This window comes from Malaclemys terrapin, chromosome 4 (genome assembly GCF_027887155.1).
Source record: "Malaclemys terrapin pileata isolate rMalTer1 chromosome 4, rMalTer1.hap1, whole genome shotgun sequence".
NCBI classification, from domain to species: domain Eukaryota; kingdom Metazoa; phylum Chordata; order Testudines; family Emydidae; genus Malaclemys; species Malaclemys terrapin.
In genome coordinates, this window is record NC_071508.1 from 29,342,308 (window position 1) to 29,360,378 (window position 18,071).

General features: G+C 52.3%; 2 protein-coding genes across 4 annotated transcripts; one reads left to right on the forward strand and one right to left on the reverse strand.

Annotated features, from left to right (window-relative positions):
- Nucleotides 1–405: 405 nt before the first annotated feature.
- LOC128836074 (allatostatin-A receptor-like) lies at nt 406–1,407 on the reverse strand. The gene has a single exon (XM_054026096.1). It carries the CDS (start codon nt 1,405–1,407, stop codon nt 406–408), a length of 1,002 nt encoding a protein of 333 aa, XP_053882071.1.
- A 9,761-nt stretch (nt 1,408–11,168) lies between these two features.
- LOC128836328 (uncharacterized) lies at nt 11,169–16,578 on the forward strand. Of its 3 annotated transcripts, none has more exons than XR_008444763.1 (2): nt 11,169–11,591; nt 15,197–16,578. XR_008444763.1 is itself a non-coding variant. In XM_054026513.1 (2 exons), exons 1-2 carry the CDS (start codon nt 14,073–14,075, stop codon nt 15,486–15,488), a joined length of 903 nt encoding a protein of 300 aa, XP_053882488.1. In that variant the 5' UTR covers nt 11,903–14,072; the 3' UTR covers nt 15,489–16,578. The 3 variants fall into 3 exon arrangements, 1 of the variants encoding a protein (XP_053882488.1); XR_008444764.1 differs by lacking the exon at nt 11,169–11,591 and adding an exon at nt 11,608–11,883; XM_054026513.1 differs by lacking the exon at nt 11,169–11,591 and adding an exon at nt 11,903–14,683.
- The last annotated feature ends 1,493 nt before the right edge of the window (nt 16,579–18,071 follow it).

The window sequence follows — 18,071 nt, forward strand, 5'->3', positions numbered from 1 at the left end:
GATGTTGAATCGTGCCCTGAACGTTTAATCCCTTCTATTTTTCTCTAACACAACAGTGATTCTTATTATCCATAGACCTGTCCAATCCTTTTTCAATCCTGCTAAGCTTTTGCCCTCAGTCATATCTTGTAGCAATGAGTTCCACAGGTTAATTATGCTTTGTGGACAAAAAGAAAGAAAGAAAGAAAGAATTTCCTTTTCATCAGTTTTAGATTTGCTGCCTTTCAGTTCCATTGGCTGCCCCCTAGTTCCTGTTTTACCAGAAAGAGTACAGAGGAGCACCCAGTCTATCTTCTCCTTCCTCTTCATTACTTTGTATCTTTCTACCACGTCCCCTCTTAACCGCCTCCTCTCTTAACTACATACCACTCCTCCCCATATGAACCACCTGCTCCACGTTCCGGCTCACCTGGGGCCTCTCCGAAAGAGCAGCTTTTTCAGGCTGCCCCGAAACTGGTCCGAAAGGGAGAAGCAGATGAGGGGGCTTACGGAGCAGTTGGAGTAGGCTAGCACCATGGCCAAACTAGAGGCCACGAAAGCCGCAGGCGTCTGAGAGAGGCGGTGAGTGGCAGAGAGGTAGATCACCACAGAACAAGGTATCCACATCAGCACAAAGACCGTCACCACAGTCAGTATCATGACAGTGGCCTTCTGGTTGAGTTGGGTGCTCCCTGACGAATGGACCACATGGGTGCTCCGGCACCAGAGGGACTGGACAATCCTGGAGTAGCACAGGAGCATCAGCAGCACAAAGGGAAGAAAGGCAATGCCCCCGAAGAGGAGGAAGTACAGGAAGGTTTGCTCCGGGGTCAGGAGGAGCACGCAGTAATGGGTGTCTCCAACCGCCATGACCCTTTGGTGCAGCCAGTTGGGGATGGAGATGAAGAAGCCCAAAAGCCACATGCTCATACACAGCAGGAGCCTCTGGACCTTACTGGTGGAGAAGGAGCAGGTGGGATGGACCACAGCCATGTAGCGCAGGATGGCTGTGGCCACCATGCTGTAAAAGCTGCAGCACATAGTCCACATGGAGAGGCTCTGGCTGCTGACACAGATGGTCACCCCCATCTGCCAGTCCTCCTGGAGAAAAGTCAGCAGCAACACCGTGACGTTGTAGAGGAGGAAGAGCAGGTCAGAGACAGTGATGTTGACCATGAGAGTGCTGGTCAGGGTGGAGATGTGGCTGCTGCTGCTGCTGCTCTGGAGACCCTCGATCAGGACCAGCAGCATCAACAGGTTTCCTACAAGACCGACTAACAAGATCAGGCTGCAGAAAGCGGCAAAGACGTATCTGAGTTGCCTCACGGTCAAGCCAAGGAAGCTGTGTTCCGTGCCGCGTGCGGCGGTGTCGTTCAGGGTGCTGTCGGGGGCAAGGAAGACAACGGCTGTGGTGGCTGGGAAATCCATCGTTCCAGCTTGAATGAAAGCAGAACAACAGAGTCTAGAATAATAATAACCAATAATACCCACTGGGTCCTGCTGTTGTACCTGCTGTCTGGCCAGCCCATGCACTTTACAAACATAGCAGTAGCCCTGGCAGGAAGGGGATTAGCCTAACTTTACAAATGTGGAAACTGAGGCACGCAGGGACACTAATTTACCCAAAGTCATGCAAGGAGTCAGTAAGGGCAGGGCACAGACTCCAGGAGTCCCACTAGCGTTACCAGACAGCAAGTGTGAAAATTGGGACGGGTTGTGTGTATGTGTGTGTGGAGGGGGGGTAATAGGTGCCTATATAAGAAAAAGCCCTGAATATCGGGACATCTGGTCACCCTAGTCCTGACTCCTTGCCCTGTGCTTAGCCCGATGTGGGCAGGGATCGCCCTGTGCATATCCACTAGCCAGGTGCGACGCCAGAACGATGCTCAGTCTGCCATCATCGTTCACCATGAGGCTACTCCCGAATGGCTCTTCTCCGGCCGCTCAGTTCCTGCCCATCCCCCCGCCCTCTTTGTGCAAAACAGCAGCTCCTGGGTCTTGCTCAGTTCTGCGTATTGGGCACCTTTGGGTGCCAGCAAGTGCTCAGCACCTTTGCCTGCTGCGTGGAGCATCTTGTCTAGGGGATGGGTTATTCCTATTTCCCTTCTGATTCTTTGAGAGCGCACACTGCAGTGTAGCTGCTTCAGGACTCCCAGTGTAACCAACCCCCTCTAGTGGGCTCATGAGCCACCACAGCCTTGGCTCACAGAGCTGGGTCAGTAAGCTCAAGGGACAGAGACTTGTGTTGTTGAATCCAGAGGGGCCGGATTTGGTCCCTGCTGCTGTAGTGTTCCTGCCTGCTTAGCCAGCTGCTCCACTAGAAAGAGCCGATTTGCTGCTGGTCAAGCTGCCATGGGCTGGAGAACGTGGTTAGAACATAAGAACGGCCGCACTGGGTCAGACCAAAGGTCCATCTAGCCCGGTATCCTGTCTTCTGACAGTGGCCAATGCCAAGTGCCTCAGAGGGAATGAACAGAACAGGTAATCATCAATTGATCCATCCCCTGTTGCCCATTCCCAGCTTCTAGCAAACAGAAGCTACGGACACCATCCCTGCCCATCCTGGCTAATGGCCATCGATGGACCTATCCTCCATGAATTTATCTAGTTCTTTTTTGAACCCTGTTATAGTCTTGGCCTTCACAACATCCTCTGTCAAGGAGTTCCACAGGTTGACTGTGCGTTGTGTGAAGAAATACTTCCTTTTGTTTGTTTTAAACCTTCTGCCTATTAATGTCATTTGGTGACCCCTGGTTCTTGTGTTATGCGAAGGGGTAAATAACACTTCCTTATTTACTTTCTCCACAGCAGTCATGATTTTATAGACCTCTATCATATCCCTCCTTAGTTAAACAAAAAGCCTTGTTCTTTGAACCTGCAATCAGCCACCTTGGGGGGAGGAGGGGGAATCCTGAGCCCTGAACAAGCAGATGCTGTTTCACATGCAGCAACATCAGCCAGGTACTGTGAGGCCAAGTGACCCTTGACTTTAACTTATGGGAAAAGAACAAAGCAGGAAGGAACATGAGTAAGATCCCCATGAGAGTGAGTACAACACCCCACTACGCAGCCATCCGAACCCACCAGAAATCGTCTGTCTGCGGACAGTGGAAATGTAAAGGTACAGTTGCCAGAAAACAAAATCTAGCATGTAGCTAGGTAACCCCCAGACCTCCCGCCCTGCGCCTCCTGCCTCCCCCCCGCCCCCACTAGCTCTTTGAGCCTCCTTCTGCTTAGGCAGAAAAATGCTTTGAGAAAATAACCTTTGGAAATAAACTCATCCATTTCTGCTCCCGCCCCTGCCCTCCCACTCTCCCCCCATCTCTCTAGCCAAGCCATTTATTCTCTAGTGCCCTGCCCGGGGGAGTCGACTGAACAGATGAAGATTCCATCATCTCTCTTTCTTTTCTACAACATCTGCATTGCAGAAGCAGAGTATGTGTCCTGTCAGCTCACTGGGAGGAAGGGCCGGCCTTGCATTCAGGTTCTGGGCATCAGGACTCCTGGATTCTCTTCCTAGTTCTGTCATGGGTTCACTGTGTGACCGTGGGAAAGTTAGTTCCCTTCACTGTGCCTTGGTTCCTCCTTTGCGAAGGGCAAATCATGACACCCACCTCCCTCCCGGGGGCCAGGAGCAAGGCTAAGTGACTTAACGCTTATGGAGCGCTCAGACCCCAGCGTGACGAGGACCAATAACTGAGTCAGTGGAGATAAAGCAGGGAGGACGCTGGTATACAGGACCTAGAGCCACCTCTCAGCCTTCAGACCCACATGGTCTCCACATTTGCCCCACCTCAGAAACTCCCATGTTCTTAGCCTCCTAGATTTCTCCTAGTCTAGGGCTGGTCCTTGTTCTGGTCTCTGCCCCTACCTCACCCTATACTCACACCACCTCCCATGCCCCAACCACCCTCACCCACACCCTTTAACTGGCTTCCCTGCTGGCTGCCAACCTGACACTGCTGAGTAACAAAGGGGCACTGGGAGAGGGACCGTGACCCTCCAAGCGCGTTGCACATGAGCCACCTAATGAGGATTAGTTTCTGCCAGCCTGGCCCAGAGAGCAGCTGGTCACCTGGATGTGCAAGGCTCCATGTCAGGTTCTCAATCACCTAGGCCAGTTAGAGATGAATCCTCTGCATCCGCTCAATGAATTCTGGTGTTATTGCGTGACTAGCAACTAGGATGCCTGCCCCATTGGCTTGGCATTTAGCTCACAGCTTCATTCCCTCTGCCACTTTGGTCATTCTCATTGTTAAACAGGAACACAGCTCAGCTCTCGCCAGAAAGGACCATTGTGATTATCTAGTCTGACCTCCTGCACAGCACCGGCCACAGGACCTGCCTGGATTCATTCCGGTGTGAACGAGAGCAGATCTTTGCTAAAAAAAAAATCCCATCTTGATTTTTAAATCGTCAGCAATGGAGAATCCTCCACAACTCTCAGTAAATTGGTTAATTTCTCTCATTGGTAAAAGCAGATGCTGTGTTTCCAGTCTGATCTGGTCTAGCTTCAGCTTCCAGCCATTGCACCATGGCAGATCTTTCAGTGTGAGACTGAAGAGCCCTGTTCAGTATTCGTTCCCCGTGTAGGCTCTCAGTGATCAAGTCACCCCTCAAGCTTCTCGGTTAAGCTGAACAGATTGTGGATCTGGCCAAGGAGCTCAAAGATCCATAGCCACCTGAGGCCCAGTTTTGGCTCCACTGCAAGCCGCAAAATTCCCCTGCCCCTGCAGGCACCTAAACTCCCTCAGTGGCTACGTTTTCCAGAGTAAAAGTCCCTCGACCTCTGTGTTTCTGCCTTGTTCTGGACCTCTCTCCTGACTTACCCCAGAGCGATTCAGGGACCAGGGAAAGAGGCATTCGGCCCCCTAAGACGTGGGCGGGGTCCTATGTGGTAGGTGCTCTTAGAGGCCACTCACCAGATCAGGTCCCATTCGCAATCTGGCCAGAGAAGGAGAAAGCGGCGCTGGTGTCACTGCCCAGCGGTTTGAGCACGCACCTGGGATGTGGGAGACCCAGGGTCCGTTCCCCCCTCTGCTACAGGGGGAGGAAGGATTTGAACAGGGCTCTCCCACCTCGCAGGGGAGAGCGCTAACCACTGGGCTAAGGGTTATCAGGTGGGCACCTCCTCTGGCCATTCTGTGTGGAGCAAGGCAGGTGCCTAACTCATTCCCGGAAGAAATGCCTTAAGTGCCTGGAGCTCCCTGCCTCCAGGTTCCCCTTCCTGGATCACTAGCAGAGCTAGGCGCCTCTCTCTGAGAAAACAGAGGCTTAGCACAGCCCACCGCTCAGCATCTCCCCTCTGCTAGCTCAGGCAGCTCCGCACCCAGCGTCTGGCTCGGTGGGTCCCATTCTAAGGTGCCTGGCTCTACCCAGTCACCAAACAGGAGCCTGGGCACCTGACCCGGCTTTGCGGATCGCAGTGTTGTTCTGTGATTTTGTAGGCACCTAAACATTCGGCACCATGACACTCAGTGTTGCAAATGCCTGAGTCCCTTCATGGCTCCCACCCCTAGAGTCTATCGCGGTGGCCAGCAGCAGCAGGCACTGGAGAATGACAGCAGAGAGGCAGAGCAGCGGGTCCAGAGACTTCCTATTCATGGCACTAAGAAGACAGGGCATCCAGACATGGCATCAGTCTACACTCGACTCAATCTTTCAACTGCAGCAGCTTGAACGCCCAGGCTAATGGACACTTGCTGCAATCCCTGTGCCAAACCCAGCAACTGCTGCAGGGAAATGGCTCTTCTGAAGCCAATGAAACACCTTCTCTCTCATCCCAGGGACTGAGCCATTTGTACCACCTGCTGCTGGACGAAGGAAACTCACCTGGCTCAGGAGTCTAGACGCAGGCCGGCCGGCTGGCCGAGGGCAGCGCTTGCATCCTTCTAGGCTGTGTCAGCAGCTGCAGGGCATATTATGCTCCCTGGCCACATGGGAAATGGGGAGGGAAGAGAGCAGTTTCCCCCAGGCTCCCTGGGGCTGGGCAAATCAGGCTAGAAAGACTCAGTTCTCTGTGCAGACTTGTCCCAAAGCCGCCTGTAAAGGGGGGTGTGGAAAGGGGAAGCTATTTTAATCCTCAGCTTTCCAAAGATGCGTAGAACCAAGTCCCCTGCGACCACTCGTGGTCACTAACGAGCCGCTGGCAGGATTTTGCAAGCCAGGGGGGTTGTTAATTTATGCCTCCGTAACGCTCCCCAGCAGTTCCCAGTGGGTGTACTGCATTCTCCACTTCTGCTGCTGCAGCATCGGCAGGGTCGGGTGGGATCCAGCCCGTGAGCAGTGCTGGGCTGGATCGAAGCTTCCATACAAAGGCTGGGACCCATATGGCCTGGGAAGGGCTCTCAGCTGCCGTAATAGCAACCAGTCGCCCCTCTACACCCTGTCCCAGAGCACTTGGCCTTTTTCCAGAGCCCTCCATCCAACGGTCCCTAAATGCTTTGTGAACACTAGTGCCTTAGAGCCAGATTTCCAAAGCTATTTAGGCACTGAACGATGCACAGAGGTGCTGAGTGAGATTTTTCACACAGCCCCACCGAAGTGCCTAACTCCTACTGGAATCAGGGAGGGTAGGTGCTTTTGAAAATGCCAATAAGCACCTCTGTACATCTTGAGGTGCTTAAATCCCTTTGGCAATCCAGCCATTAGAGCAGTGGTCCCCAACCTTTCTGTTGCAATAGCATATTCATGTTCCCAGAAGAGTGTGGTGGGCACCGGACAACCAGCCACCGAAATGCTGCCAAGAAGCAGCAGCATCGAGAAGTGTCACCGCCAAAATGCCGCCGAGAAGCAGTGGCATTTCAGCGGCGACGCTTCTTGGCGTTGCCGCTTCTCGGCTGCATTTCGGCAGCTGGTTGTCTGGCGGCCGGGCTCCTCGGCAGCAGGTTGGCTGGCGGAAGCGCTCCCTTGGCAACGCCATGGCACCCGTGGGCACCGCGTTGGGAACCACTGCGTTAGAGCCTCACAGCTCCCCTCTGCCAGCAGGCCCGCAAGTGTCATTTCCCTAGCTTCCAAATGGGGAAACCGAGGCACAGAGAAGTTGTGACTTGGCCACAGTGGCAAAGGACAGTCCGTCAGAGCTGGGAACAGCTGCCAGGAGCCTGGTGCTAAGTGCTACCTGCTGGGCCACACTCCCTCCATTACAGAGCACCATCAGCCTTGGGATTCACTAGCATAGGAGGGCATGGGAGGAGTTCCACATTCTGGAAGGGCCAGCAACAGCCAGCGGTGAATGGAAGCATGGCCTCATTCCACAGCCCCAAGAGGCAGTCAAGGCCACCGGCTTTGTATGGTACCTTGGGCATGTCCCCTCACGGCTCCAGGCCACGTTTTCTCTGTCTGTACCACGCGGCATCTCTAATTTAGCCCCTTCCCACTGGAGGATCTCCAAGTGTTTTATAAGTGCCAATGGACTAGACGTCCCAGTGAGAAGGATAATCATAGAATCATAGAAACATAGAATATCAGGTTGGAAGGGACCTCAGGAGGTCATCTAGTCCCACTCCCTGCTCAAAGCAGGACCACCTGCACTTACCAGACCTGAAAACTGAGGCCTCAAACATTGAAGTGACCTGTCCAAGATCACACAGTGAATCTGAGCCAGGGCCCGGAATAGATGCCAGCTCTTCCTGCCTGCAGCATTTATCCTCGCTCTGGCAGATGGAGATGAGACGCAGCGGCACACAGGAGAAGGATCTGGCTGGTTTAAAGAGTCCCCTTAAGGTGACCAGCTGTAATGGCGGTCAATAGCACAGTGGCTGCTGCCATGTGATGCCCAAGTATTGCTCTATGCTAGCTGTGCCAATAAAGCAATGCTGGACCTGTTCCTGCATATGCCTGGCCTTGTAGCAGCATGGGGCAGTGAGAGGTGCAGTGGGTTAACCCAGTGCCACTTCTCCACCCTGGAAACCTTAGCTGGAAGCCGGCTAGAATTTCAAGTGACAAGAGGTTTGGGCAGCAGCTCGCTGGAGTTCCATTGGTGCATAGCAAAGAACCACCCCATGCACAGCATGGCCTTCTGTTCTGCTTTCTCCTTACTACTTTCCCCATGTCCAGATGGGTCTCTGTGGTGAAATGTCCCACTCGTCACCCCGTTGGCTTGATGTCGGATGAGCGACAGCATCTACATTCATCACAGAATGACTTGCCTGTGTGCAGTGCCCTTCACATGGCCTGTAGCTCCCCCAAATTAGAGTTTAGGGCAGAGAACCAAGTAACAGCAAATATTCCAATATATAGTAGAAAACAATGCAACATACACACTGAAACTGGGTCACCACTACCTATAATCATTGTCAGCACTTAATTTGACTCAGTCATAATTATCTCTAACAAGTACACTCTGATTTTAAGCAATTAATGTCTCATTTCAATTATATATGTTAACAGGGTATAAATAGGATCCAATTTTCTTGCACAGTAATGGCTGACCTAGCCATGGCAGTGTTAAAACCATTCTTGCACTAACCATTGTATTGTCCGCTCAAGAACGGGGGTTACAAAGACTCAGTGTTGGCCCCTCTTTGCTCCCATCGGAGTTAATGGTAAAACACCCATCGAGTTCAACCAGAACAGAGTTAGGGCAGAACTGAGCACTTCTGAAAAATCTCACCCTGTGGCCTATTGAAGTCACAGACTCGTCGACTTTAAGGTCAGAGGGGCCCATCATGATCAACTAGTCTGACCCCCGCACATCACAGGCCTCAGAACCTCACCCACCCGCTCCTGTAACAGACCCCTAACCTCTGGCTGAGTTACTGACGTGCTCAAATCATGGCTTAAAGCCGTCAAGTTACAGAGAATCCACCACTGACACTAGTTTAAACCTGCAAGTGACCCATGCCCCGTGCTGCAGAGGAAGGTGAAAAAACCCCAGGGTCTCTGCCAATCTGAGCTGGGGAAAATTGCTTCCTGACCCCAGATATGGTGATTAGCTAGACCCTGAGCATGTGGGCAAGACCCAGCAGCCAGACACCCAGGAAAGAATTCTCTGTAGTAACTCAGAGCCCTCCCCATCTAGTGTCCCAATCCCATCACGGGCCACTGGAGATATTTGCTATTAGCAGTTGCAGATCGGCAAAAAGTTGAAAATAGTTTTGAAAATGTTAAAAAGGAAACATTTTGATTTTTTTTTAGAATATTTTTTAGGTTTGGTTTTAATTGAAACAATCCAGCCTAATCGACATGACATCACAAAATGTTTCCGTTGCCCCATACCTGCATTTTTTGGCCAAAAAAATTTTCGGATCAAAAATTCCGTCTCGCTCTAGCTCTCCTGGCATTTCCAGGCTGAACTGACTGTCATGAGGGAGCCCGTTGCCAGGTCTTTGTCTCCAAGGAGGGTCAGTGGCAGCTGGGAGCTGTAGCCCAGAGAGCGATCTCCACTCTGCACACCTGCCTCCTCCACTCCACTCCACTCTCCACTTGTAGTGCCCCCTGACCAGTTTTTTTCAGCTGGAGCCAAGGTTGATCTGAGAAACCGAAGAAGCCGGCAGGGCTGACACAGCAGTTGGACCAGCCAAGCAGAATGGACCATGAAGACCGGAGGGTGCTGTGGCAAACTGTGGTTCACCAGCAGGAAGGTCACCACCCAATGTGGCATCCACACAATCATGAGGCTCATCACTGTGTTGAAGACCGTGGTGGTGACCTGCCTACAGTTGTGGCACCAGCTCTCGGTGCGGATGAGCCCTCCCCTGAGGCACCAGCGGAGCTGGCTGATCTCCCAGTATCACGCTGCCGTCAGGAGCGCAGCGGGGAGGAAAGCCATGCCAGGCAAGAGAGAGGAGAGCACTCTGCAGCTCCATTGTGCAGGACACGTGGTGGCAGCGCTGGCTCTCGGTGCTCATGACCTGCTGGTGCATCGAGCTGGGAATGGAGAGTGCAAAGCCCATGAGGCACATGAAACTGGGCAGTGGAAGCCTTTGGCGGCGAGTGGAGGAGATGGACCATGGCCAGGTAACGCAAGACTGAGGTGGCCACCATGCTAGGGTTGCCAACTTTCTAATTGCTGAAAAACAAACACCCTTCCCTGTCCTGCCTCTTCCCCTGAGGTCCTGCCCCTACCCCACCTCTTCCCACGAGGCGCCCCCCCCCGCTCACTCCTCTCCCCCCAGCTCACTCTCCATACCTCCCTCCGCTTCCCTGCTCACTCCCCTCTCCCAGGACTCACCTCTGCCTGCAGAGCCAGGCTGGGCGGAGCCGACGTGGAGCCTGCCCAATCAGGGCACAGCAGGGTGGAGGGGAGGGTCGCCCCCGGAGCAAGGGGCAGGGAGGGGTCGGTCCCTGTAGCGAGGGGGCAGGGTTGGGGCAATCGGGGACAGGATTCCCCCCCCCCCCCCAGGTGGCGACATGGAACTCTTGGAGCCTGTCCGGAAGCCAGCCACTGCTCTGTCAGGCATCAGCAGCTGAGCACAGAGCAACTCCTCCATGGGGCTCCAGCCGCCGCTGCCGTTCCTCCCACCCCCAGTGGCACAGGCACTTACTGCGGCCAACCGGACTTTTAGCGTCCAGTCAGCTGTGCCGACTGGATCCTGCCAGGTTCCCTTTTCAACTGGACGTTCCAGTTGAAAAATGGACACCTGGCAACCCTATCTTGATGAGAGACATAGGGCTTTTTGCGCAAAAGTTTTGTAGACAAAGTGCCAGTGTAGACGCTGCCGCTCGTTATGTCGACACAACTGGCCTCCCCCAGTATCCACAATGCCTACCATGACCTCTCTGCTCACGGTTTTGAAGGCTGCCCAGCAGGCTTGTGCACCCCCCCACCCCTTTGTTGGGGTCCACTAGGCATAGCTACCAGGTAACTCGGGAGAGTGGAAGGCCACAAGTGCCAATGAAGCTCTTTTGCTCTGGGTCTGTGAACCACAGTGACTCCATCTTGGGAACTCTCACCTACTTCTATGCTAACTGCTTACATGCTCTGAAGTAGGTTGAAGCAGAAATGTAATGTCAGCTTTCTAGCAGATGGCTGCAGTTTCACTCACACTAGCAGAAATAATAGAGATAAGAAGCGGGGTAGTTAGTTTGCAGGCGTCTAACTCAAGGTCGCAAAGACTGAGAAAGTTTTCTCACAAGCTTCTGTAGAGCTTATTGTAACAGTTGTCTGGAAGGGAGGGGTAAGGGGGAACAGCCAGACAAAGAGATGTATGCAAACAGTTTAGAGTATAAAAGGTAAACGTTGTTTGTATTTGTTGCACTGGATTTGAGACATGCTGGTCTCCTAGTGCCATTTCAGAGCTCTGAAATAAACTTGGCTTGCTTTCTCCCCTCGGTGTCTTTATTGGTGCCAAGCACACCGGGCGACGGACCATTGTTGTCCCCTCGAGCCCTTTAGGGCAGGCAACAGTTTTGGCGTCCCTGGGTGGGCTCGAGGCTGAAATTTAGCCTTGCCCGGATCCCTCCTGGTGGCCGACGGATTACGACGACCGACGCCCAGCGCGCACCGGTGACTTCATCGGGGGCCTCGGTGGAGACGTGGTTTGCTCGACCCCGGAGGGCACAACGGTGCAACGCACACAGACAGTGGAGAAGCAGCTGCGGGCGACGGTGAGGAACCGGTCCCGTTGATAGGGCAACGGTGACGGTGCAGAACCGGACCCTTGGATAAGGTAGGAACAGTCCAGTGGGGACTTATCTGTTGTGACCTGGGGACGCCCAGAGTCTCCCTTGGTATGGGGCAGGGACAGAGTACAGCCGGCAGGGGACAGTGTACACCTTTAGAATGCATTCTGGTGAACTGGAAGGTGTTTGGATCTGATCAGTTGATTAAAAGTAAATTGAAAAGGTTCTGTACAGTTGATTGGCCTCAGTACCAGCTAGAGTGCCAAGAAAGGTGGCCACCGGAAGGATCACTTAATTACAACACGATCCTTCAATTGCTTTTGTTCTGTCAGAGAACAGGTAAATGGAATGAACATCTCTATGCGTATACGTTCATGGTGTTAAGAAATAGGACTGATATTTTGCTCAAGTGCCATTTGACTCCGACAGGCTCGATAGTAACGGCTGCTAAACCCCAGAACCCTCCCACTGTTGTAATGCCAGAATCGGTGTCCCCTTCGGCTCCTCCACCCCCACAGGCTTCAGAGAGTACCCCCCCACCCCCCGTGGGATTGTATCCGTTGATTACGGAGAGTGTGGTAGCTCGTCCGGGAACTCAGGAACGGCCAGCACAGATAGTATCTGTCTACTCGCATGTACCTTTTAACCCTGTACATCCGGCTGCTTTTAAGGCAGAGGCAGGAGAATTTTCAACGAATCCAAGCAAGTTCATTTCTATCTTTGAAGGGTGTCTAGCTAGCCATAAGCCTGACTGGGATGATTGTAATATACTTATGAGAACCCTGTTGTCTGAAGTGGAGCGGAATCAGGTTATAGCCAAGGCTAAGGATGAAGACAGAAGGCATTTAAGGTTTAAAGGGAAAGCTATTGGACACCAGAAGTTGTACAGAGTGGAATCCTCAGAAGTGAGTGTGCTCGTCCTGGTTTGTTGCTTCAAAGCTCTGTACAGAAGTTATGTTACTGGAAAGGTGTATGATGGCAATGAGTATGTGTTAATGGTTGGAGAAGAGGTGTATGAGTGAAGAGTGGAAGGTTCCTTTGGAAGTTAGAAGAAGCCGAGAAAGGGAGAAGGAAAGAGAACAGAATGAGTTAACTGAGAGGAAAATATAGCTAGCAGCTCAGTCATGCTGGCTCATCCAAGGACATTGTTCACAGCCAAGACTTGGCTGACAACCAAGAGAAAGGGGGGCCTGAATGTGCCCAAGCAACTGTGAGATCTGCAAAATACTGCAAGGTATAATGAGGACAAACGAAGGGTTAAAAAGCAGCTTTGTTGGACAGTATTGGCTCAAGGATTTAAAAATTCCCCCACTCTGTTTGGACAGGCTTTGGCCAAAGACTTGGAGGAGTGGGATAATTCAGACAGAGCCCTCCTGCTGCAATATGTAGATGACTTGTTGATTGCTGCTGTGGGTCTAATCCCTTGTCTTAGAGCTACTGTGAGTCTCCTAAATTTTATTGGACTGCGAGGATACAGGGTATCTCAAAGCAAAGCCCAAATTGCTCTTTTAGAGGTTCAATATCTGGGATTTCACATCAGGCAGGGAGAGAGACAGCCTCCTTCCTTTCGTTTGAGAGCTATCTGCCAAGTTCCCATCCCCAGCAACCGTAAACGGCTTAGGGCATTCCTGGGCATGGCAGGTTTTTGCAGAATATGGATTCCAGAGTTTGGACTGTGGGCTAAACCTCTGTATGAATGTGTTAAGGGAGCGGAACATGACCCCTTTCACTGGTCCCCAGAAGCGGACAGGGCATTTAAAATCTTGAAAAGGAAGCTTATGGAAGCTCCAGCCCTGGGTTTGCCCGATATATCTAAGCCGTTCCAACTGTATGTGCATGAACGAAAAGGGGTAGCTTTGGGAATGCTTACCCAGCTATTAGGTGCCTGGAAACGTCCTGTGGCATACTTTTCTAAACAACTGGATCAAGTTTCAAAGGGATGGCCAGCCTGTTTGAAGGCGGTCGCAGCTACTGCTCTAGTGCTTGGGGAAGCTGAGAAGCTGACACTGGGAGGAACTGTGCAAGTGTATGTTCCCCATATGGTCTGAGCCTTGCTGGACACTAAGGGTGGTCTTTGGCTCACACAGGCTCGGGTTGCTCGGTACCAGGCGAAGCTGTTAGAGAATCCTGAAGTCACCCTGCAGATCTGTCCCTCCCTTAATCCAGCTACACTGCTACCAGAGACAGAAAAGCAGGAACATGACTGTCTAGAAATCATAGATGTTCAGTATTCTAGCCGCCCAGATCTAAAAGATCAGCCACTCCCAAATGCTGACTTGGAATGGTATACGGATGGAAGTAGTACTGTTGTGGATGGGCAAAGGAGGGCTGGTTATGCTATTGTGTCTCTTCATGATACCGTGGAAGCTGAGAGTTTATCGACAGGAACATCTGCCCAGCTTGCTGAACTAGTGGCCCTGACTCGTGCACTCGAGCTGGCAAAAGACAAACGGGTTAATATCTTTACTGACTCAAAGTATGCTTTTGGGGTATTGCATGCTCATGCTGGTTTGTGGAAGCAAAGGGGAATGCTAACAGCCCAAGGCTCCCCGGTCAAGCATGGGGCTCAAATTCTCCGGCTTTTAGAAGCGGTACAACTCCCCTCAGCAGTAGCAGTGGTGCATTGCAAAGCCCATCAAAGGGAAGATCAAGATGTATCCAAGGGTAATGCCAGAGCAGACAGGGAAGCCAAGCGAGCTGCTACCCTGAAATCACCAACTGAGGAGAATGCCCAAATGCATGCCCTCATCCCATCAGTGGGTGAGCTTGCAGCCCCTCAGTACTCCCAAGAGGATAGAAACCTGGCTGACAGTCTTGGTCTCCAGGAAAAAGAGGGATGGCTTTGTTCCATAGAGGGAAAAATCCTCCTGCCCAAGGGCTTGATTCGACCAGTGTTGCAGAAACTGCATCAGACCACACATGCAGGCAGAGAGGCTCTTACCCAGCTCATGAATAAATATTTTCTAACCTCTGGACTTAAACCCCTAGCATCACAGGTACAGGCTGAATGTTTAATCTGCCAAAAGAATAACCCTCGACCAGGAGTAGCAGTGCCACCAGCCACCCTGGAACCTACCCCAGGCCCAGGATTGGTGTGGCAAATAGACTTTACTGAGTTTCCCAGGACCCAAGGGTACAGGTGCCTTCTCGTCTTAGTGGATCGATTCAGCGGACGGCCTGAGGCCTTCCCATGTCGCAACAACACTGCCAAGACAGTGGCTCTTAAGTTTGTCAAGGAAATCATTCCTCGCTTCGGCCTTCCTCAGTGGATGGAATCTGATAATGGAACACACTTCACATCTCAAATTGTTCAAAATATATCAAGTGCTCTGCAAATCCCCTGGAAGCTCCACACACCCTGGCGACCACAAGCCAGTGGAGTAGTGGAACGCACAAATCAGACACTCAAGCGACACCTCTCAAAGGTCTGTCAGGAGGCCTCTCTTAAGTGGCCTGATGCCTTGCCCCTTGTGTTACTTCGTATTCGTGCTCTCCCTAAGGGTAGGATAGGGCTTAGTCCCTTCGAGATTATGTTTGGAAGAGCATGGCCTATGAATGGTACCCCAGTTCTGGCAGGGGAGTGGGAGATGGGGTGTGGTTTCTTGTCTCAGTACATGTGCTCTCTGTCTGCTGTTCTTTCTTCTCTTCACAGGTATACCAAAGATTCACAGCCTCTTCTGCTGGATACTCCGGTCCACTCCCTGCAGCCTGGTGACTCCGTTCTCGTGCGAACCTGGAAGGACGAGCCTCTCCAAGAGAAGTGGAAGGGACCCCACACCGTCCTGCTTGTCACCCATACAGCGGCAAAGGTCAAAGGACACAAGAACTGGATTCATCACTCTCGACTGAAAGCAATGCCCGCTCCTAAACAGTGGACTGTCCAGCCTGCAGAGAAGACTGCTAACGACGATTTGGGACTTAAGCTGTTATTCAAAAGACAGTAAGGGTCACTGGGAATGCGTTGTGATCTTTCTGAACAGTCACAGCATACTCCCCGCGAGAACCCTGAGCATTGGTTTTATTTTCTCACAGAAGGCCGACCTGGCCTATGTATTTGGTCTTGTTATTTTTTGACTTGTTTAGTGTCAACAATTCTTCTTATCTTCTGGGCATTTGGGTTGTTGTAATTGTATGTGCCCTTATTGGAGAAGAGTGTTGTACCTATGTCCCAGAGTTTTCACAGGACATTAACAAGCACATCTTGTCAGCTGAACGGGCCTTTAACCAGTGGAAGGCACAGGAAGGAGAACCCACTATTTTGGATTCCCTTTGGGGTTGGATACCTGGTTTAGGGGAACTAGGGATATAGGGGGAAGCATTGTTCGCATCTTGCTCACAGGTGTGGTGATATGTTTTGTTCTTGTTCTTTTGCTCATTTGCTGTAAAGTGCTCATACGTAAGATTTGTACCTCCCATACCCCAGAAGTTCCCTTATACCCTCTCATTGATAATCCTGATTGCATGGAGCTTAATCGCATTTTGTCTTTAGAGTATGAGAAAACTCTGACAAAGGTTTGTTGAGTGTTCTCAAAGGAGGGATTGTTGGGGTCCACTAGGCATAGCTACCAGGTAACTCGGGAGAGTGGAAGGCCACAAGTGCCGATGAAGCTCTTTTGCTCTGGGTCTGTGAACCACAGTGACTCCATCTTGGGAACTCTCACCTACTTCTATACTAACTGCTTACATGCTCTGAAGTAGGCTGAAGCAGAAATGTAATGTCAGCTTTTTAGCAGATGGCTGCAGTTTCACTCACACTAGCAGAAATAATAGAGATAAGAAGCGGGGTAGTTAGTTTGCAGGCGTCTAACTCAAGGTCGCAAAGACTGAGAAAGTTTTCTCACAAGCTTCTGTAGAGCTTATTGTAACAGTTGTCTGGAAGGGAGGGGTAAGGGGGAACAGCCAGACAAAGAGATGTATGCAAACAGTTTGAAGTATAAAAGGTAAAAGTTGTTTGTATTTGTTGCACTGGATTTGAGACATGCTGGTCTCCTAGTGCCATTTCAGAGCTCTGAAATAAACTTGGCTTGCTTTCTCCCCTCGGTGTCTTTATTGGTGCCAAGCACACCGGGCGACGGACCATTGTTGTCCCCTCGAGCCCTTTAGGGCAGGCAACACCTTCAATGCTCCAGGAAGCTTTGACATTCCTCAGCCTGGAGAGCTCACAGAGCCAGAGGCGCCAACTTTCTGAGTTCCCAGGGGCTGCTCGAGCCCCGCTGTGCCCCAGGCCCTGCCCCCACTCCACCCTTCCTGGGTGAAAGTGAGCCGGTACGGGACGGTACTCCGTACCGGTAAGAACCCGCACCAGCCCATACCCAGCCCACATTAAAGCGCTGCCACGGCAGCGCTTTAATGTCCCTGCCCCTTTTGCCTCCCCTGGCGGGGACCCTGCCAGTAGGGTCCATACCAGCGGGGCCACCGACGGGGTGGGGGGCGCAGCAACGTTAAAGCGCTGCTGCAGCAAAGGACCCTGCAGCGCTTTAACGTCCCTGCCCATTTTGCCCTCCCACCCCCGGCCGCTGACAGGCTGGGGGGGCAAAGGGAGCAGCTGCCCTGGGGCCGGCGATTTAAAAAGGCGTCCGAAGCTCCAGGCCCTTTAAATTAGCCCGGGAGCTCCGGTAAGCGTCCTCAGTTACTTTCATCCCTGACCCCTTCCCCCAAGGTCCCACCCCTGCCCCACCTCTTCTCGCCCCACCCCACCCCTGAGAGCATCCCGCCCTTGCTCTGCCTCTTCCTGCCCCTGCTCCTCCCCCCAGAGCCTCCTGCATGCTGCTGAACAGCTGATCATGGTGGGCGGGAGGTGCTAGGGGGGAGGGGAAGGAGCTGATTGGCGGGGCCCACCAGTGGGTGCTGAGCACCTGCTATTTTTTTCCTGTGGGTGCTCCAGTGCCGGAGCTGCTGAGGATGCTCCTCCTGGTAGCTGAGGAGGCTGTGGGAGAACTCGGAGGGAATCACAGAACCATAGGCAGGCAGGCAGAGTGGGCTGCTGCTGCTGGGGGAGGGGGAGAGACTGCTGTGCTGTGCAGAGCTGGGGGCTGATCGGGGGGATGTCCCCCTCCCCTGGGGACTGATGGGGGGTGTCCCCCTCCCCCAGAATTGGTTGTTCAGGCTGCTGTCTGAACTTAAAGACTGCATGCCGACACTCTCCGTAACAAACGCACTGTTTCTGTCTTTCTCCCTGCCACACACACACACGCTCTCCCTGTCACACACTCTTCCCCCACCCCTGTCACTTCAGTTGAAAAGCGGCTGGCAATCTAGTAGGATGCCCATGGGATGAAGGGATTGAGAAACCTGCATCATGTGACAATGTCCCTGCCCCATGAGGCATTGCATACCCTTCCCAAAGCACCTGCAGCCAGTTGCACAGTGGGATAGCTACCTCACAATGCACTGCTCTCTGTGTCAATGCAGGAGCTGCTAATGTGGATGCACTCTGCCGACACAAGGCGAATAGTGTGGACATACAACAGAGGTTTAATTAAAGCAGTATAACTTTTGTCGATAAAACTCTGCAGTGTAAAAAAGGC

What these genes read in the sequence shown, in the direction of transcription:
- LOC128836074 (XM_054026096.1), bottom strand. Translation starts at nt 1,407, where the DNA reads ATGGATTTCCCAGCCACCACAGCCGTTGTCTTCCTTGCCCCCGACAGC.
- LOC128836328 (XM_054026513.1), top strand. Translation starts at nt 14,073, where the DNA reads ATGCTAACAGCCCAAGGCTCCCCGGTCAAGCATGGGGCTCAAATTCTC. An exon ending in CCCAGGACCCAAGGGTACAG is followed by an intron (nt 14,684 to 15,196) that starts GTGCCTTCTCGT and finishes TTCTCTTCACAG; the next exon opens with GTATACCAAAGATTCACAGC.